Source organism: Mirounga angustirostris, unplaced genomic scaffold (assembly GCF_029215605.1).
Source record: "Mirounga angustirostris isolate CCGP_5_RB_7025 unplaced genomic scaffold, mMirAng1.0.hap1 SCAF_2, whole genome shotgun sequence".
In the NCBI taxonomy this organism is placed as follows: Eukaryota; Metazoa; Chordata; class Mammalia; order Carnivora; family Phocidae; genus Mirounga; species Mirounga angustirostris.
In genome coordinates this window covers 54,977,220-54,999,714 of record NW_026991710.1, presented here as the reverse complement: position 1 = coordinate 54,999,714, position 22,495 = coordinate 54,977,220, and the positions used below count along the sequence as shown (strand labels likewise).

At 36.0% G+C, this 22,495-nt stretch overlaps 1 protein-coding gene across 1 annotated transcript in view; it reads left to right on the top strand.

Annotated features, from left to right (window-relative positions):
• Nucleotides 1-284: 284 nt before the first annotated feature.
• Nucleotides 285-22,495, top strand: part of LOC123848934 (transmembrane protease serine 11A) — a 45,104-nt gene continuing 22,893 nt past the window's right edge. The window contains 3 exon segments of the mRNA XM_064584006.1: nucleotides 285-373; nucleotides 5,940-6,103; nucleotides 7,930-8,048. Coding sequence (XP_064440076.1) covers nucleotides 285-373; nucleotides 5,940-6,103; nucleotides 7,930-8,048 — 372 coding nt within the window.

The window sequence follows — 22,495 nt, the reverse complement described above, 5'->3', positions numbered from 1 at the left end:
GCAAAAATAAATTTAAGCCTTAAGCACAACGAAGATGGGTGGCCTCTCGGATCAAATAACCTCCACTTTCACTTCATAAAACTCTTCATTTGCCTTTTATGCTGCTTGAAATACCACACATTATTCATTTGAATTAATAGGAAGCCTGTTCTGAAAAATATAAAAATCACTCTCAAAAGAAGTTTGATATCACAGAAAAAAATGGCTTTTGAGTCACAGAGGTCAGTTAGGTTTTAGTTCTGCTTACTGGCTACATGAATTGAGCAAGTTATTTACTTGTAAACATGAAGATAAATAATTCTACTGACAAGAGTGTTTGGAGGATGAAGTGTGACAATATGCCATCAACAGATGAATGGATAAAGAAGAGATGGTGTGTGTGTAGGTATGTCTATATATAATGGAATATTACTCAGCCATAAAAAAGAATGAAATCTTGCCATTAGCAATGACATGGATAGAGCTACAGAGTATAATGCTAAGCAAAATAAGTCAGTCAGAGAAAGACAAATACCATATGATTTCACTCACATATGGGATTTAAGAAACAAAACAAAAAAGGGAAAAGAAAGAGAGAGAGAGTGAGAGAGAAGCAAACCAAGAAACAGACTCAACTATAGTGTACAAACTGGTGGATACCAGAGAGGAGGTGGGTTGGGGGATGAGTGAAATAGGTGAAGGGGTTTAAGAAGAGTACACTTATCATGATGAGCACTGAGAAATGTACTGAAGTGCTGAATCACTATATTGTACACCTAAAACTAATACACCATTGTATGTTAACTATACTGGAATTAAAATAAAACACATAAAAAATAAATAAAATAAAGTAGTCCCAGAGTGCCCAGACAGATATTCACATATCAGAGTATATTAGGTCACCAAAAAAGGTTGCTTTCTATAGCAAATGTCTGACTTCAGTGGCTCAAACGGAATGACAATTTTCACTGGTAGAGGGAGAGTTTAGCACTCTGGTTCTAGAACAACTTTTCTCCAGGGATGGGCACCATGCTAGGAAAAGATGAGCAAAATTTTCTGCACCAAAGACCTTCTAGGAATTTAGTGCACTTAGCACTTTTGTTCAGTTACATTAGGAGTTAAGTAGTCTTATATGTGGCCTGGGAAGCTAACCAATGGAGACAAACCATGAGACACTCTGGACGCCGGGAAACAAACTGAGGGTTACAGAAGGGAGGAGGATGCAGGGATGGGGTAACTGGGTGATAGGTATTAAGGAGAGCATGTGATGTGATGAGCACTGGGTATTATATGCGACTAATGAATCATTGAACACTACATCAAAAACTAATGAAGTACTAAATGTTGGTTAATTGAACATAATAAATAAAAAAATTAAAAATAAAGAGTAAAAAAATAAATCAGATAGTATATTTTAAACTTTAAGATACTGTCTTTATGAAGATTTATGGGAACATAACTTGTCTGTAAATTGGCATTTGTATAATAACCACATTTTTACATTTGTACAATGATAACATTTACCTACAAGAAAGCAGAAGACTAATTTTGAAAATGGAAATATTTAGAACTTACAGATAAAATGATAAAGGGCACGTGGTTGACTGAGGAGTGAGCCTAAAGTGCTGCCTTCAGGGAGGGCCTTTCTAGAAAAAGGAAAACCATGTGGAGAAAGAGGTCTATAATATCTTTTGTTGACCCAAACTATCTTTGAACTCACATATATAAAAGTCATCACCTTAGAGCTTGGTTACTGAAGAAATGAATATCCCAACTCAGATCATTAACAGTTCATACTGCTCTATATATTCCTCAAGGTGTGTATTTTTCAGTCTGCAATTATTCACATTATCACCATGTTTTCATTGACAACATCTTTGGAAATATCATGTGTTGAATATGCCCTTTTAAACACTGAATAACCAAACTTAATGAAGATGAAATGAATATGATAAATTGGATTTCACACAGATTATAGGTTGTGATACTCTGAATAAGTATCATCTATACTTGCCCTTTTCTTAAAGGAATGCAGAGTGCTAATTGGGTCATAATCAGGGATTACTTTTAGTTTTCTTCCCATTTCAAGTTCTAAGAGTTCACTTTGTATTCCCCCAATTTTTAGTTGGGTAAAATATCCCTTAGTCTTCTAGTTGTATGTTCAACATAAAATTCCATTCTATCACCCCCACAAAATTTAGAAATTTTAAATCTTATATGCTTTCTCTGAAGGCTATAGAGATTTCTGTCCATTTTCATGAAAGTCATAATATTTCCAGCTGTGAAAAAATTTTAGAAAGAACTCTAAAATTCCCATCCCCTGATGCATACATTTCTTCTCCCAGTTATTCAAACACCAATCCATGTGCTGCTGTAAGGGAATTTTGCAGATATAATCAAGGTCTCAAATCAGTGGACTTTAAGATGAAGAGATTATCCTTGGTGGGCCTACTCTAATCAGGTGACTCATTTGAAAAGGCTAGCTAGTTCTATCTGGAGAGACAGAGAGATTCAAGATGTGAGAGATTTGTTTGAGGGTGATTCTTCATTGCTGGCTGTAGAGATGGAGCGGGCCACATGCAAAGAATGTGGGTAGAATCTAGGTGCTGAGTGAGGTCTGTGACAGCCAACAAGAGAACAGGGACCCCAGTTCAGCTTCAAAGAACTGAGTTCTGGGGTGCCTGGGTGGCTCAGTTTGTTGGGCGCCCAACTCTTGATTTTGGCTCAGGTCATGATCTCAGGGCAGTGAGATCGAGCCCTGTGTTGGGCTCCCCACTCAGTCCTGAGTCGACTTGAGATTCTCCCTCTCCCTCTGCCTCTCCCCCTGCTCACAAGCATGCTCTCTCTCTCTCTAAAATAAATAAATAAATAAATAAATAAATAAATAAATAAATAAATAAATAAAATCTTCAAAGAACTGAGCTCTGCTTATAACCTAAGTGAGCTTGGAAGATGATCACAAATGTCAGATCAGATAGCTGCCCCAACCAACACTTGATTTCAACCTTGTGAGAGCCTGAGCAGAGAACTCAGACATGACACAGAATTATGAGCTAGTTGCTTTAAGCCGCTAACTTTGTGGTAATTTGTGGCAATAGAAAATTAATACACCAGTGTATGTTTTATGATGCAAGCAGGAAAAAAATGCATGAGCACCATGGTGCAGTGCATCTCTACTTACAATCAGGCTAGATTCCCAAGGCTCTACAAAGCCTATTTCTTTTCAAATCTAAAATGGTATTATGCAAATCACTAACAGGATCTCTCTAGAATGGAAAGTTGGTGATGCGTGTTTGCTTTAATGCATTTCTTGTTTGTATTCATAAAAGCGACACTGAGTTGAAAGTTTATTCATACAGGATTAAGTAGCAGCTGTTTTAGCCTATGGCTCCTGAAGCTTTTGTAATTTGGCATTGTACACCTGATATTCCCCAGATGTTTTCTCAAAGGAAGAAACATTAACACTCCCATTCATTGGTCTCCATTCCCCACCCCCATGCTCACAGCTCCTTGTATGGGATTTATAGATATGACTGCCACAGCACATGAAGCAGTGTGTCATTGGTTATTGAATCACTCTTCTGCTCAGAGTCCCACCGTTCAGTCTGTAACAGTGTGAGTTTGTGTGCATCTCAGTGGTGGGATATGATCTTCCTGTTGGCTACTTTCTTCATTTGTCCTACTCAGAGGAACTCTGCTGTGATGGGAAGATAGATTTCAAAGCTTATAAATCTCCTTGAGGTCTAGCCTTTCGTCTTTGGTTCTCTTATTGTTTTTGAATGACTTGAAGATATAGTAAGATTCTCTGAGAAAATGGTCAAATAAATGAAGAATGAATGAATGATTGAATAGATGAATCTATAAAAAATAAATCAGTTTAAGAATTTTAACATGGACTCAACAGAAAAGCCATCTGGCACTGCAAAAAAAAAAAAAATAATAATAATAATAATAGTGCCCCAGGAGTTAAAAGGCATGAGTTTGAGATGACTGCTAGTTCGGTTATATCAAAGAAGTCATTTAATCATCTCTGGGCCTCAGTTTTCTCACCTGGAAAATGTGTTGAATTTTACAAGTAGCCTCTAAGTTATCTTTCACTTCTGAATTTAGGTTTTAAGCCATTTAAGAGGCTAAGTAATATTATACTCCATGGAGCTTCTATTTGTTGTTATATTCTGGCACCTTAGCTTTTGTCCACTGGAAGACATGCTGCCTTTCCACAGCCAGTTGTCTAGATTCTTTTTAATCAGTCAGTGCACACATTGTCAATATTTTCTATACTAAACAGGATTCAGATCTCTCCAGTTCCACTAGGTTTATAAGGTAAATGTAGTACTTATGCCAAAACTATCATCTTCTTAACTATTTAGGTCCATAAACTGTATCTTTTGTGCTTGCATTTACGTATAAAATATGTTTATATTCAAAAGAAAAAATCCCTATAAGTCAACCAATATTTATTTAAAATTAATTCAGTGCAAAACATTGCACTAAATCTTGTGAAGGAAATATGAAAAATACTTTCTGCCCTCAAAGCTAAATTTTATGAAAGAGATAAATAAAATTGACTACAATGGCAAGTTGTAGAGCACTACAAAATGAGTTAGACGACCAGGATCTTTTAAGCCACTTGACTCTAATCAAGTATCCTCTCTCTCAGCCTCTGTTATTTCATAGGTAAAGCTGGCATAATATCTGCCTCTCATGGATTTATAAAATTCCTACTCTTTACCAGGTACTTTATTGAATCTTAATGATAAAAATATGAACAACAATAGTCCAGCTCATTGAGGAGTTCACAGTTAAGTTTAGATTAATATATATGCAAACAAATACTTGACACAATATCATTAGTACTATTGTTGATCATAAGGTGCTAGGAAAAAAAGTAAAGAGTGATTTTTCTCCTCCTAAATTGTGGAAATTTCCTCTAACCCTGATGTGATAAAAATATAAAATATACAGCATCACATTTGAAGTAGTCTTGTCAAATGAATTTAACCAAAATCTAATCAAGTCTTTAGATCTGTTTAACCTTACAGGAAATGAGGGGGATAGAAGAACAAATTAAGTGATATCATAAGAAAGCATTCAAACAAGCAAGAAGGTGGGATGTCCTAAAGGACAACCGGTTTGATTTCTTCAACCAGTCAATGTCATTAAAATTTTAAAAGGAAACAGGACTCTTCTTTAAAAGACTTAAAAGTCATAATAACCAAATATATTACATGGTTCTTGATTATGTCCTGACTTGTACAAACCATCAGTAAACATAATGCAGATAAAAGAGGGAATTTGAAGATGGACTGGATAGTAGGAGATACTGGAGAAATATTGTTACTTTTTAGGAGTGTTATGGTATTATGGTTACGTTGGAAATACCCTGTTTATAATGGTGATTTAGTGAAAAGTTATAATGTCTTATTTCATATTAAAATATGGCAACAAAATGAATGAAGCAAAATGGCAAAAATATTAACAATTGATAAAATGATGTGATAAATAAAGGGGTGTTCCACTATACTATTCTTTCTAAATTTCTATGTATCTGAAACACTTCATAATAAAGACTTAAAAGATAAAAAGTAAATAAGATAATAGATTTGAAATCACTTTGTAAACTCTAAAAGGATAGACAAAGAAATGAGGGGGGAAAAAAGTGCTGGAGGAAGAAGGAATAGTCCTTTTTCAAGCATGTGTGCTACTTTGGACCACACTGCTAAGAGAAGTCAGGACTGGCCACCACAGAGAGCCAGTGCCTCCAGAAATATAAACCAGGAGCAACATCATGGATTCTCAGATCCTGATCTTTTTAACACCTCCCTTCATACCAAGATGACCTTGATGAAAATTGAAGACAAATGGCTTCTTGCTGGGAAAGGTAGACCAAAGCAACTTGATCTTATCCAAAAGAAAACCAGAAAGCCTGTAACAGTTACCATGTAAGAATAACTGGTGAGTTTTCTTTTTCACAGAACAGTAGGATTTGGCACCCAAAGCAGAGGTTTGAAACCATGGATAATTGCCCTTCTCATTGTGTTATTACTGACAGTGGTGGCAGTGACTATTGGTATTCTGGCTCACTTGTTAGTCTCTGATAGGTAAAAATTATGGATTTCATCCAGTTTGATTTCATTTTTCTGTAAACCTTCATTCGTATATATGTATATGTAATTTTATCCAAAAACAGTTTTGTACTTTTACCAGCAAATGCCCACATTTAGAATTTTTTTAATTTATTCAGTAATTTTATTAAATAATTACTGACTGCCTAATTATATATGAGTACTTTTCTGGATGACTCAAGATACAGCATTAAGTAAAGCTCACAATCTAGTATTCTTTTGAGATTCTATACAAAAGATCAAAAATAATAACAAATTTATTACTAGCAATCATAACTCTAAGCACTCAAGTGAAAAAATTTGATAAATTAGTTATTAAATTAGTTATTAAAATTGGCTCATTTACTCATCATCCTATCCACCAACATTTCAAAGGCAAAAGAAAAACACATGTCCAATGAAATAATGAATTTTGAAATAATTGGTAAACTATAGATATGACAGAATGTTGTTACTTATTTTTAGAGAAAATTTTATTCTTTCCAAAATGATATTCAGGTATTTTTTAAATTGCCTAAATAAATAAATAAAATTGATATATTTATAATCACACAAATACTGCATTTTAGAATTCTTTCTAAATTGCATCTTTCTCTGCACAGAGTGCAAACCATTAACATTTTTTGACAAATCTCCACAGTGTCACACAAATGTATATGATAAAACAACTAGCTCAGGTGGCTTCCTTGAATGGTCTCATCTATTGTCATCTTCCTCAGATTTGATGGGGAGTGATGAAGACTCTATCAGGAGCTTTAAAAGTTTTAAGAACACAGTTCTGGGCCTCCTATGACAACCTCACCTGTTGTTTATACCAATGACCAAAGATTCTTAGGTCAGTTAATTTGACTGCACAAAAGCCCCTTTATTATGACTATAAGGTTTTATAACAATATGGATTGTATAGATAAATATCAGGGGGGCCAAAAAAAGCACTACAGAGTCTAAGATGTCCCACATAGAAGATGTACTATCCTGAGATCCCTCTTTCTTTCCTAGGTCCATAACTGGGAAACCCATTTTATCTTCCGTGAGCCAGGCTCCCCAGGGAGAGATATTGTTCTGTGGTTGCTCCATTCTCTATCTTTAGCTCTTTGTAGCTTTCTTGTTCACACCGCCCCCCGCCCCAACACGGACATGCTCCTAAGATTACCAGATTTCCCAGGAGTCTCCACTGCTCTCTGTTTTCTTACCTTTCCCAGTAGCCAAGCAGAGATCTGACTGATTCACCCTAGTTACACAGTGTTCTTACCTTCCACCTCTGACAGTTTTTCGCCTTCCTTTTCCTGTCTATTGTAGTGTACCTGGCTCTCCCATTACAAATCAAAATTCACAAGGACGTTCATTTACATCTACTTCCAGTAGAGTATGAGGTGGTATACATTTCATTGTCCCTCAACAAGGGACAATATAGGAATTAATAGTTCCAGCTCTAGAGTCACAATGTCTAGGTTTAAACTCAGGCCACTTACTAGTTATATAGCATGGAGCAAGTTACTTAAAACCTCTGTGCCTCACTTACTTCACCTGAGAAATGGAGGTAACACCAATCTTAGAGAGCTAGAATGAGGACCAAATGAATTAATACATGTAAAGTGCCCAGAACAATATTTGGCAACATAGTCCACACTAAAAAAAAATATCAGCTATTATTAACATAAAACATTAATCATTATTTTCATTCATATTATTATGAAACTAAATTTTTTAAAAATCTCAGCAATAATTCAAGACTTTATATTAACCCCATTATATTTGTTTGTGCCTTAGATCCTGAAATCTATGCCCATATCATGTAATTTTCTACTTTTCCTTTGTATCACAGGCCAGAAAATGGAGTATTATCACAGCACCTTTAAAATTTCAGATCTACCAGTCAATAGTAATTCTGGACAAAACAGCACATACCAACTTAAGGTCTTACGGGAGATGAGCGAGAATTTGGTAAGTCACACAATATCCTTTCTGTTGTAAAATAATGTAGATGGAAGGGATTTGTGGATTATTTCCCTCAATATTTCACAAAAGATGATTTTCAGACACTTGCATCAAAATCATCTTGAAGATTCCTAAGCCCCACCCCAGACTCACTGAATCAGTGTCTAATGAGATGGGTAAGCAGCAATGAGGGAGTAAAGGAATCTGCATTCTAACAAACAATGATTCTGAAAAGCCACTTTTTCTAACTCATTCATCTCATCTAAAGGTGAGAGAACTGAGGCCAACTGTATCCCAGGCTATGGCCTCCCCCATTGCCCCATAATATCACCCAAATGGTAAAGTTTAGCCATATCAGAGATGGTTATTTGTAAACCCACATGCTTTTTATGTAGGACCACATTTTAAGATTTAAAATATTTTAAAAATATATGAAAGAAAGAAAGATAATCACAAATATTCATTTTATCTCACAAACATGCTAATAAAGATAAAATAGCCAGACCTTTTGTGTAATGTTCAAATGCAATACTAATAATTTCATTAAAACTAAAATACAGGATTGCCCCCAAAAAGGAAAAAGGAAACTCAGTTATATAATAGTTCTCCTCAGTATGTATGTGAACCATCACTCAAAAACTAAGCTCAATTTAAGTTCTTTGACAAGGAAGCATGTCAGTACAGTTATTTCAAAAGGGTGGGAATGGCAATGTATTGTTTTGTTTTAGTAGTCAAAGAACCTTTTTTCCTTTCTCAAATCAATTTTCATGTTTTCATATCACCATCTGATCTTTATCCCTATGCATACTCAATTGCAACGTACTTGCAATAATATCATGGAGTTTATAACCTATATTTTCAATCCTCACTAAATCATGCATTTTGTTTCATCTTGCAGTCTTGTCCCTCCAAATCATTAATTAACATTTATAGGCTGAAATATATTCCTCCATTCTTTTGTATCTATAGCCTTTCATTTCTTTTTGTTGACTGCTGAGGCTAGGACTTCTAGTACTATGTTGAATAGTAGTGGTGATAGTGGACATCCCTGTCATGTTCCCGACCTTAGGGGGAAAGCTCTCAGTTTTTCCCCATTCAGAATGATATTCGCTGTGGGTTTTTCATAGATGGCTTTTATGATATTGAGGTATGTACCCTCTATCCCTATACTTGGAAGAGTTTTGATCAAGAAAGAATGCTGTATTTTTCAAATGCTTTTTTTGCATCTATTGAGAGGATCATATGGTTCTTGTTCTTTCTTCTATTAATGTATTGTATCACACTGATTGATTTGCAGTTGTTGAACCATCCTTGCAGCCTAGGAATAAATCCCACTTGGTCGTGGTGAATAATCCTTTTAATGTACTGTTGGATCCTATTGGCTAGTATTTGGTGAGAATTTTTGCATCCATGTTCATCACGAATATTGGTCTCTAATTCTCCTTTTTGATGGGTCTTTTTCTGGTTTGGGGATCAAGGTAATGTTGGCCTCATAAAATGAGTTTGGAAGTTTTCCTTCCATTTTTATTCTTTGAAACAGCTTCAGAAGGATAGGTATTAATTCTTCTTTAAATGTTTGGTAGAATTCCCCTGGGAAGCCATCTGGCCCTGGGCTCTTGTTTTTTGGGAGATTTTTGATTACTGCTTCAATTTCCTTACTGGTTATAGGTCTGTTCAGGTTTTCTATTTCTTCCTGGTTCAGTTTTGGTAGTTTATACGTCTCTAGGAATGCATCCATTTCTTCCAGATTATCCAGTTTGCTGGCATATAGTTGCTCATAATATGTTCTTATAATTTTATTTCTTTGGTGTTGGTTGAGATCTCTCCTCTTTCATTCATGATTTTATTTATTTGGGTCATTTCTCTTTTCTTTTTAATAAGTCTGGCCAGAGGTTTACCAATCTTATTAATTCTTTCAAAGAAGCAGCTCCTAGTTTCGTTGATCTGTTCTACTGTTCTTTTGGTTTCTACTTCATTGATTTCTGCTCTGATCTTTATTATTTCTCTTCTCCTGCTGGGTTTAGGCTTTATTTGCTGTTCTTTCTCCAGCTCCTTCAGGTGTAGGGTTAGGTTGTGTATTTGAAAGCTTTCTTGTTTTTTTTTTTTTTAAAGATTTATTTATGTATTTATTTGACACAGAGAGAGACAGCTAGAAAGGGAAAACAAGCAGCAGGAGCAGGAGAAGGAGAAGCAGGCTCCTGGCTGAGCAGGGAGCCCAATGTGGGGCTTGATCCCAGGACCCTGGGATCATGACCTGAGCCAAAGGCAGACGCTTAATGACTGAGCCACCCAGGCACCCCTCTTGTTTCTTGAGAAAGGCTTGTATTGCTATATACTTTCCTCTTTGGACCTCCTTTGCTGCATCCCAAAGATTTTGAATAGTTGTGTTTTCATTTTCATTTGTTTCCATGAATTTTTTTAATTCCTCTTTAATTTCCTGGTTGACCCATTCATTCTTTAGTAGGATGCTCTTTAGCCTCCATGTATTTGAGTTCTTTCTGCCTTTTCTCTTGTGATTGAGTTCTAGTTTCAAAGCACTGTGGTCTGAAAATATGCACAAATGATCCTGATCTTTTGGTACTGGTTGAGACCCGATTTGTGACCTAGGATGTGATCTATTCTGGAGAATGTTCCATGGCACTAGAGAAGAATGTGTATTCTGTTCTTTTGGATGCAATGTTCTGAATATATCTGTGAAGTCCATTTGGTCCAGTGCGTCATTTAAAGCCTTATTTCCTTGTTGGTTTTTTGTTTAGATGATCCGTCCATTTCAGTGAGGGGGGTGTTAAAGTCCCCTACTATTATTGTATTGTTGTTGATGTGTTTCTTTGATTTTGTTATTAATTGGCTTATATAATTGGCTGCTCCCATGTTAGGGGCATAGATAATTACAATTGTTAGATCTTTTGTTGGATAGACCCTTTAAGTAGGATATAGTGTCCTTCCTCATCTCTTATTATAGTCTTTGGTTTAAAATCTAATTTGTGTGATAGAAGGATTGCCACCCCAGCTTTCTTTTGATGTCCATTAGCATGGTAAATGGTTTTCCACCCCCTCACTTTCAATCTGGAGGTTACTTTGGGTCTAAAATCAGTCTCTTGCAGGCAGCATATCAATGGGTCTTGTTTTTTTATCCAATCTGATAGCCTGTGTCTTTTGTTTGGGGCATTTAGCCCATTTACATTCAGGGTAACTATTGAAAGATAAGAATTTAGTGCCATTGTATTGCCTGTAAGTTGACTGTTACTGTATATTGTCTCTATTCCTTTCTGGTCTGTGTTACTTTTAGGCTCTCTCTTTGCTTAAAGGACCCTTTCAATATTTCCTGTAGGGCTGGTTTGGTGTTTGCAAATTCTTGTAGTTTTTGTTTGTCCTGGAAGATTTTTATCTCTCCTTCTATTTTCAATGACAACCTAGCTGGATACAGTATTCTTGGCTGCATATTTTTCTCATTTAATGCTCTGAATATATCCTGCCAGTCCTTTCTGGCCTGCCAGATCTCTGTGGATAGGTCTGCTGCCAATCTAATGTTTCTACCATTGTAGGTTACACACCAGCTTGTCCCAAGCTGTTTTCAGGATTTTCTCTTTTTCTCTGAGCTTGTGAGTTTTACTATTAGATAATAGTAATATTATCTAATAGTACATATATAAGTTTTTCTTTCTTTAAAATTTTGGGAGGCAGTTGGGTGTCAGGGTGTTGACCTATTTTTATTGATTTTGAGGGGGGTTCTCTGTGCCTCCTGGATTTTGAAGCCTCTTTCCTTCCCCCGATTAGGGAAGTTCTCCACTATATTGCTCCAATATACTTTCTGCCCCTCTCTTTCTTCTTCTTCTGGGATCCCAATTATTCTAATGTTGTTTCATCTTATGGTATCGCTTATCTCTCGAATTCTGCCCTCGTGATCCAGTAGCTGTTTATCTCTCTTTTTCTCAGCTTCTTTATTTTCCATCATTTGGTCTTCTATATTACTGATTCTCTCTTCTGCCTCATTTATCCTAGCAGTTAGAGCCTCCATTTTTTATAGCACCTTATTAATAGCCTTTTTGATTTTGACTTGGTTAGATTTTAGTTCTTTTATTTCTCCAGAAAGGGATTCTCTAGTATCTTCCATGCTTTTTTAAGCCCAGCTAGTGTCTTTATAATCATCATTCTGAACTCTAGTTCTTAGTTATGTCCATACTGATTAGGTCCCTGGCAGTTGGTACTGCCTCTTGTTCTTTTTTTTTTTTTTTTGAGGTGAGTTTTTCCATCTTGTCATTTTGTCCAGAGGAAAATAGATGAATGAGAGAAGAAAATGCTAACAGGGTACAATGACCCCAGAAATATATACACTAAACAAATCAGAAGAAACCCAAAACTGGGGGGAAAAGAAAGGGAAAGAAAAAAACAGAAAAGAATATGATCTGGCTGGTGAATAGATCAGAGCCACAAACTAGAGTTTGGGCATTTTTGGTATGTTAGAAGAAACGGCCTCCCAAATTTTTAAAGAAAGAAAAACTTATATATGTACAAAAATAAGGGTAAATACAATGAAGGGATGGAATATGACTGTAAAGATGAAAAGTATGAAAGATTTTATAAAAGGAATTGATAAGAAGTTAGTTGAAAAAAGAAGAAATATTTAAAACAAACAAACAAACAAAAAAACCTGGAGAGAATGTGATCAGGCAGGAGATTAGAACAAAGCCATACACTAGAGATTTAGGGTATATTTTGGTTTGTTAGAAGAAACTGTATCCCAAAATTTTAAAGAGAGAAAAACTTATACATATACAAAAAATAAGGTTAACTACAATGAAGGGATAGAATATGACTCTAAAAATGAAAATTTAAAAAGACTTTTAAAAAAAGAATTGATAAGATGTTGGTTGAAAAAGGGAAAAAGAAAAATTCAAAAAATAAATAGAAAAAGAAAAAAAATAAAGAAAATTTAAAAAATTTTAACTTTGAAAGACTAAAGCATCATGGGAAAAAAGCCATGATTCTATGTGCTGTATTCCCCTAGTGCTGGAGTTCTGCCATTCTCATTGATCGGTAAACTTGGTCTTGGCTGGCTGTTCTTGCTGATCTTCTGGCGGAGTGGCCTGTTGCCATGGTTCCCAAATGTCTTTGCCGGAGGCAGAATTGCCCCACCTTTGCCAGGGGCAAGGCTAGGTAATCTTCTTGGGTTTGCTCTTGGTAACTTTTGTTCCCTGAAAGCTTTCCGTACAACCTTGGAGGATCAGAATGAAAATGGCGGCCTCCCAATCTCCACCCCGGAGGAACTGAGACCTCGGGGCCCCATTCCTCAGTGTGCCCCCAGAGAAATCAGTCAATCATTCCCATCTCCCCATGCTCAGCCATCCTGTGACCGAGCGTTTCTATCTCTGGCACACGATCCTCATTTGGAGTCTCCAAACCCAGCAGATTCCTGTGGTGTGCTCCCGTGCCACTCCTCCTAGGGAGGAAGGGGAGTCTCCCCAGATCAGCCGCTTGTTGGGTCCCTGCTCAAGAGCAGCGGCCAGATTGTGCTGCGGATCACAGTTTATGGCAATCCCAAAGTGACAGCCCACTCCTCAGCTCTGTCTTTGCAGTTGGCTTCCCTGCTCCGATACCTGGGAGCTCAGCTGCACTCAGGCACCCCTGGTCTTTCTGTGACCCCGAGGGTCCTGAGACCACACTATCCCAGTGAGGATTCCACCCCCTGTTTAGCCACTGGAGCATCGCCCCTTAATGGAGCCGACTTCTAAAAGTTCCCTCAATGGAGCAGACTTCTAGAGTGCTCCACTGCTCTATCACTTGCTGGTAGCCGACTGATGAAGGCTCCCTCCCCCATGGCCTGTCTTCCCAAATATGGGCTCAGATTCATTTCTCTGCACATCCTACCTTCCAGAAAGTGGTCGCTTTTCTGTTCAGAGAGTTGCTGCTATTCTTTTCTTCGATCTCCTGTTGAGTTCATAGGTGTTCAGAATGGTTTGATACCTATCTAGGTGAATTCCTGGGACCAGACGAAATTTAGGTCTCCTACTCCTCTGCCATCTTGCTCCTCCTTTCAGTAATAATGATTTCTCTTGCTTCCCTCCATTTCTGACTTCCAAAACATAAAAAGAAACTGGGTGGCTCAGTCATTCAGCATCCAACTCTTGATCTCAGCTCAGGTCTTGATCTCAGCGTCAAAATTTCAAGCCCCGTTTTGGGCTCCACACTGGGTTTGGAGCCTACTTTTAAGCTGTATGAAAACTGACGTGAGTTCTTGAAAATGGTCCAATCAGGAGACAGTGGTGTGATGTTACAAATATAGAGCTTGAACTGGGGACAGGCCCCCAATGCCACCCCAGGTGGCACACTGGGCAGGGGTCACAGGGAAGCCTCCTCACCACTGTTCAAAGCAGACCCCACAACAAAGGCAAGTGCTAAGCCTGTGCTGGGTGCTCATTGTTTCCTATTTTTTCCACCATGAGGGTGAAAGAGAAATTTAACACATGCCTGCTTCCTCCTGGGCTCAGAGACCCAGCCTTAGTGTTATAGCAGCCACCAGAGACAATCAACTTCCCAGCCAATGCCAGTAGCTCCTGGCAGCCCTGCGACTGATATCAATGCATGCAGGGGGACCCTGAGTTTTCATTTTTATAAACTGCAGGTACCTATCCTTTACCTATTTCTCTATTAGAGTTATTTTGTTTTATTAGTGTTATTTTCTGGGAGTTCCTTATATTTTCTAGATATATACAGGTTGCTGGTTGTAGAAATTACAATTAACCATTCTGTTTTTTATTAATTTGCTCCATGTTGTCCTTCATGAAATAGAAATCCATAACTTTGAAGTAATCTTCATCAATTTTCTTTGCCTTATGTTCATGTTTTTAAAGTTTTTTTAAAAGTCATTCCCTCGCTCTAAGTCATAAAACTATTTTAGTATATTTTCTTCTGTTAGTTTGTAGTTTTACCTCTTACATTAGGTCTTCAGTGTATCTAAAGTCCACCTTGTATGTAATGTTAGGTAGGGACCCAGGTTTTATTCTGCATATAAGTGAGCCAGTTTTCTCAATTAACTAAACAATCTTTCTTCCCAGTATATGGTATGATTGTTCAGCTCTTTACATTTCTTTGCACTTGAGTCTTGCAGAAAAGGAAACATGATGTATCTCCTCAAATTGCTTCCAATCTCTTTGGAGAGCTGAGAATAACACACGTGAAACTGAACAGCATGACATAATTAAGAACTAAATTGTATGTTGAGGACCTTAAGGGCAGAGTAACTTCAAACAAAAGGAATTCAACTAGGTTTCCCATGGTCAAAAAAGATTTTGAATTATTTAGCACTGTTTAAATGAGACAGATGTCCTTTTTCCTCCATTCACCACCAAGTTACCTCTAGAAGAATTACACAAAGCGTTCATGCCTCATCCTGAGCCACTCCTGTTTATTGTTGCCAAATCCCAATGAATAAAACCAGATTCTTCTCTCTGCCCTATATGGGTGCTAACTAGACAGCCAAGAAAGATAGGTTGCAGGTCCTGTTCTTCCTCATAATTGGGGATTTACTGATTTGAATGCAAATGGAGGTGCAAAAGTAAAATTAGTTCATGCTCAGATACTGCTAAAAGAACTCCAGTAACCAGACACCAGTAATTCATGACACTCCCAAATAGGTAGGTCACTTTCTTTAATTATTGTAAGTTTGGGTAGGGTCACTGGCTGAGGTAGTACTTTATTTGAAGAAATATATTTTAGCAATATCAGGAGATATTTTTAAACTATAGGGTCATTACAAATGTGAAAGCTATAAGCTTGTAATACCATAAAGATAACTAACATGTATTGAGTACCAAGCACTACATTAAGCATCCTATATGTATTATTTTAGTTAATCCTCAAAAACAACTTTATGAGGCAATTACTATCACAATTTTACAGATGAGAAAATCAAGGTACAGAAAAGTTAATTTACTCAAGATCATACAGCTAGTAAATAATAATTGTTAAAATTTAAGATTACCTGTTCTTAATAAACTTCCATCATCCCTAAGAATCATCTGTGTGATTTTACTTCCCATCTACAATCCCACAAAATTCCAGAAATCAAGTAATTATCCCTGTTACATTAGTGTCTTTCAATTACACTGTCAATGTTGGCCAGTGACCATCGTTTGCATTAACAATGGCAGTGGTTGGGAATTTTCTTAAGGTTGTCTCCCCGTAAAAAACCCTGCTCCTGTGCCCAAGGAGCACCCAGGGACACTCAAAAAGGGCCTAAAATGATTCTCAAAATATCCTTGATACTATGTGTCTATATAGTCTATAGCTGTAGAAACAAGGAACTTAGAAACAGAAAGAGATGCAAGGACATAAACTAATGAGAAACACTCTCTAAAGGAATTAGGAGACAAAAGTGAGAGATTTGGCTCTCATCAACACTGAGGCAGGAAATGCTCCTACCAAGAAAAGGCAACTGAGTCAAGGTAAACTTAAACTTAGCAAAGGTATTAGTCTTAAAGTTTGGACTTGCATAAGGTAAGAGAAGTAAAAGATGCTCCATGCTTGGTGTAGGGCTGTGGCCCTATGCCTAGAGAGAGGAAACTGGATTTGGAAGATTTGAGAAAAAACTAAGCAGACATTATCAAGAAACTTCATGTTCAGAGGTTAGAAAGACTGGATGTAGAATATGGCTGAGACCTTACGTGAGAACACAGATTTACATTTATTTTGTAATTAAAGATTAGGCATATCTGAAAGAGGAAGATGTGTTTCACTGCACCTCTGACTTCAATGTAGTTAATTTGAATCCTGGAAGAAAAAGATAATTGTTGTATATTTCATGTCTAATCTGCAATGTAACACTGCAAAGGAGACATTATTATCCACACTTTATAGATAAGAGAACTAAGCCTCTGAAGTTAAGGTCCACAGCCAGTAAATGACAGGGGGATATGTGAAGCCAAAGAGGTAATTTGAACATGTGCTCTTTCCATTAAATTTTTCTACTTGTCAGGAAGGAACTCAGCTAAGATAGGAAGCTTAGTTTTACATCAATTTTTTTCCCATTTAACATTTAAATTTATTATTTTCCTATTTTTTTTTAATTTAAATTTTGTTAGTTATAAATTACATATGTTGTGCTAGGTAACTTTTACTTAAGCAACACATTGGGTTTATTTATTATATAAGTATGTCCTCCTCCATATTTTCCTCACTTCCCAGTATCAGTTTTGTGTTCAGCTTTATTGAGATCAATTTACAGATAACATTGTGTTAGTTTACAGTATAAAACATGTTGATTTGATATACTGCAAAATGATTACCACTCCATCATGTCACATAATTACCCTTTCTTTTTTGTGGTGAGAACATTTCAGATCTTATTCTCTTAGCAACATTCAAGTGTGAAACACAGTATTATTAGCTATAATGCCCATGTTGTACATTAGATTCCTAGAACTTATTCATCTTATAATTGGAAGTTTGTACCCTTTCATCAACATCTCCCTGCTTCTCCCATGCCCCACCCCCACTCCCAGCCTTGGTAACCACCATTCTACTCTGTTTCTGTGAATTCAGCTTTTTAGAGTCCACATATAAGTGATATCATACAGTATTTGTCTTTGTCTGACTTATTTCACTTAGCATAATGCCCTTTAGTTCTATCCACGTTGTCCCAAACAGCAGGATTTCCTTCTTTCTTGTGCCTGAATAATATTCCTGTGTGTCTGTGTGAGTGTGTGTATAGACACACACACACACATACCTTTGTATATATACCCATGGGATTGCTAGATCATAAAGTAGTTCTAGTTTTAATTTTTTGAGAAAATTCCATACTGTTTTCCACAGTGGTTGCACCAGTTTACATTCTTCAAAAGAGTGCACAAGGGATTGCATCCTCTCCAACACTTGTCATCTCATCTTTTGATGATAGCCATTCTAAAAGGTGTGAGATGATATCTCATTGAGTTTTGATTTGCATTTCCCTGATAATTAGTGATACTGAACCCTTATTCATGTGCCTGTTGACCATTCAGTATGTCTTCTGTGGAGAAATGTCTATTCAGATCTTCTACCCATTTTTTAATCAGTTTTTTTTTTTTTTTTTTTTTTTTTTTTTTTGCTGTTGAGTTGTATAGGTTCTTCATATACTTTGGATATTAACCCTTTATCAGATATATGATTTGTAAATATTTTCTTCCATTCAATAAGTTTCCTTTTCATTTTGTTGGTGACTTCCTTTGATGTGCAGGAGCTTTTTAGTTTCATAGAGTCCCACGTACTAGTTTTTGCTTTTGTTACTTGTACTTTTGGTGTCATATTCAAATAATTGTTGCCACAACCAATGTCAAGAAGATTTTTCCCTATGTTTTCTTCTAGAAGTTTTATGGTTTCAGGTCTTATGTTTAAGTCTTTAATCCATTTCGAATTATTTTTGAGATGGTGTACAGGGGCGCTATTTCATTCTTCTGCATGTGGTTATCCAGCTTTCTAACACTATATATTGAAGAGATTATCCTTTCCCCATTGAGTATTCTTGGCTGCCTTGTTAAATATTAGCTGATCATAAATGTGAGGTTTATGCCTGGGCTCTTGATTATTTTCCATTGGTCTGTGTGTCTGTTTTTATGTCAGTATCCTGCTGTTTTGATTACTATAGCTTTGTATTAGTGTTTGAAATCAGGAAGTGTGATGTCTTTGGCTTTGTTCTTCTTTTTCAAGATTGTTTAGCTATGCAGGGTCTTTTGTAGTTCCATACAACTTTTAGGATTTTTTTTCTATATCTGTGAAAAACGTCACTAGAATTTTGATGGAGATTGCATTGATCTATAGATGCTTTGGACAGTATTTACCTTTTAACAATATTAATTCTTCCAATCCATGAACACAGGATATCTTTCATTTATTTTTGTCTTCTTTGATTTCCTTCATCAAAATGTTATAGTTTTCAATACAGAGATCTTTCACTTCCCCGGTTAAATTTATTCTTAAATATCTTATTATTTTTAATATGATCTTTTTTATTTCTTTTTCAGCTATTTCATTGTTAGTGTATAGAAATGCAGCCATTTTCTGTATGCTGATTTTGTATCATGCACCTTTACTGAATTCATTGATTAGTCAACAGTTTTTGGTGGAATCTTTAGGATTTTCTCTATATAAGATCATCTATCTGCAAATAAAGACAATTTATTCCCTTCTGATTTGGATGCCTTTTATTTCTTTTTCTTGCTTGATTGCTCTGGCTAGAACTCCAGTACCATGTTGAATGGGTGGTGAAAGTGGGCACCCTAGGTGTCTTGTTCCTGATCTTAGAGAGGAAGATTTCAACCTTTCTCTGTGAAATAATATATAAGCTGTGGGCTTGCCATAGATGGCCTTTATTATGTTGAGGTATGTTCTTTCTATATAAAATTTGTTGAGCATTTTTATCATGAAAGGATACTATATTTGTCAAATGATCTTTCTATATCTATTGAAATAATCATATGATTTTTATCTTTCATTCTATTAATGTGTGTATCACATTTATTGATTTGTGTATGTCAAAGCATCCTTGTACCTCAGGGATTAATATTGCTTGATCATAATGCATGATCCTTTCAATATATTGTTGAATTTGACTTTCTAATTTTGTTGAGAATTTTTATATCTCTGTTCATCAGGGATTTTAGCCTGTAGTGTCTTTATCTGGCTTTAGTATCAGGATAATGCTTGCCTTGTAAAATGAATTTGGGAATGTTCCTTCTTCTTCTTCATTTTTTTTTTTTGGAAGAGTTTGAGAAGAATTATTGTTAATTTTTCTTTAAATGTTTGGCAGAATTCACTAGTGAAATCATCTGGTCCTGGGTTTTTCTGTATTGGGAGGTTTTGATTACTGATTCAACCTCCTTACTCCTTATTTATTGATCTGTTCAGATTTTCTATTTCTTCATGATATAATCTTGGTAAGGTTGTATGTTTCCAGGAGTTTATCCATTTATTCTAGGTTATCCAATTTGTTAGTATATAATTGTTCACAGAAGTCTCATATGATCCTTTGTATTTCTGTAGTATCTGTTATAATATTTCTTCTTTCATTTTCTGATTTTGAGTCTTCTCTCTTTTCTTCTTAGTCTAGCGAAAGATTTGTCCATTTTTTTTTACCTTTTCATAAAACCAACTCTTAGTTTAGTTGATCTTTTCTATTGTCTCTTAGTCTCTATTTCATTTATTTCTGCTCTGACCTTTGTTATTTTCTTCTGCTAACTCTGGGCTTTGTTTTTTCTTCTCCTTCTTTTTTAAAATTTTAATTCCAGTATAGTTAACATAGTGTTATATTAGTTTCAGGTGCACAATAGTTTTTCTTCTTTTCTAATTCCTTGAGGTGTGAAGTTAGGTTGTTTATTTAAGATCTTTCTTTTTTCTTAATGTAGGCATTTATCACTATGAAATTCCATCTTAGAACTGCTTTTGCAGCATCCCATAGTTTTGATATGTGTTTCCATTTTCATTTGTTTCAAGATTTTTTTTTGTTTTCCTTTTGGTTTCTCCTCTGACTCATTGGTTGTTCAGAAGTGTATTGCTTAATTTACACACATTTGTGAATTTTCTAGCTTTCCTCCAGTTACTAACTTCTACATACCATTGTAGTCACAAAACATAGCATGATTTCAGTCTTAAATATTTGCTAAGACTTGTTTTGTGGCTTACAGTGATCTATCCTAAAGAATGTTCTGTGTGTGCTTGAGAAGAATGTGTATTCTCTTGCTGTTGTGTGGAATGTTCTATATATGTCTGATTAGTCCATTTTGTCTAAAGTATGGTCAAGTCCAATGTTTCCTTGTTGATTTTCTGTCTGGATGATGGATCCATGCCAAAAAATGGGATACTGAAGTCTTCTACTATTATTGTATAGTCTATTTCTCTCTTTCAGATCTGTTTGTTTTTGCTTGATTTATTTAGGTGTTCTAGTGTTAGGTACAATATTTATGATGGTTATATCTTCTTGATGAATTGACTCCTTTGTCATTATATAATGACTTTCTTTGTCTCTTGTTACCAGTTTTGGCTTATGGTCTCTTGTCCATATCAGTTTTTGAGGAGGAAGACAACAGAAACAAACAACTATAATAGAGGAAGGAGGTTGATGAAAATATCTGCATGTATATATTTAGCACAAACAATCTATGATTGGAGGAAAAATATGGATGGGTGTTTTCTGAGAGAAGTTTTTTTGAGAAAGGAAGCAATCTGAACCATCTCCAAACTTCCTGATAAAGTTGTGACTATAGCAAAGTCTTTACTGGATAATCTATTTAGATTATTGTTCATCATTCAGGAAGTATAAGAGATTCTAAGAGTAATGATTCATATCCTCTCTCTCTCTTTCTCCTTCTCACTGAATAATTTAGAGATTTCCAGGACAACACACCTGGAGAGCACAGGAACCTTCTAAAAAATGACCTTCCTTTGCCTCAGGCATTCTGGTTTAAATATCTTTAGTACAGCTTTAAAAAGACACAAATTATATATATTCCTCTTCTAAAATGGTAATTCAGAGATCTAAGCCTTTGTGTTATGCTGAAAGTTAATAATTTATCCTTTATCACCTTAATTGCAAACATTTCAATTTATTGAATTTACTTTGGCTCTCAATCTCAGGAATATAAACCAATTTGGGATAAGGTTATCCAGTATATTGCTACTTGCTATGTGTGATCAGACAGTTACAGATGTCCATCTGTTTCCTTCTGACGTCATACTAGGAAACACTGAGAAGGACTAGTGCAATCAAAGAAATAACTTTGATAATATCACATAATGTCACAACCCATTTGTTGATATCATTACCTCCTGGTTTAGGATAATCAGAAACACGCTTCCATGGCACTCCACCCACACACCCCACATGACATTGGATCCAACTGTCATCTCTAATAGACACAGCATTGGGTTCAAAGCTGTGGCAGTTGTTGTTTTTTGTTGTTTTTTTTTAAGTGACTCAATACCCAGAAGGCCACCAAGCTTCAGAATCCCGTAAACACCATCACTGTTCGGGTTGGCCACACTCTATGTAAGTTTAGAAAAATTATTCATAATTGACTTTTTGATTCTTGTTTTGCCAAAAATCCAGAATTTTAAATAGATACAACTTTAAAAATTGCAATAAGAACTATCAAGATTATAGCTCTCATATTTAGAAGGCAAAGAAAACAGACTGCCTTTGGAGAGGGCTAAAACAGTTTCTTGACCCCTTACATGCTGCCTACTACACATCAGTGGGTAGGGGCTTTTGGTAAAAACCCACATGCGTGCTCATCCCAAGGTCAGCTGGCTCACTGCTTTGTCACCTTGAAGCAAGTCATCTATATAATGCAGACAATAATAGTATTCACCTCAGAGGGTTGATGAGAAAAGCAAATGAGCTCAGAAATACAATGGAGTTAGTGCTTGGTGCACAGGATACACAACTATGATGACTATTCCTACTATTATATCTATCGCAC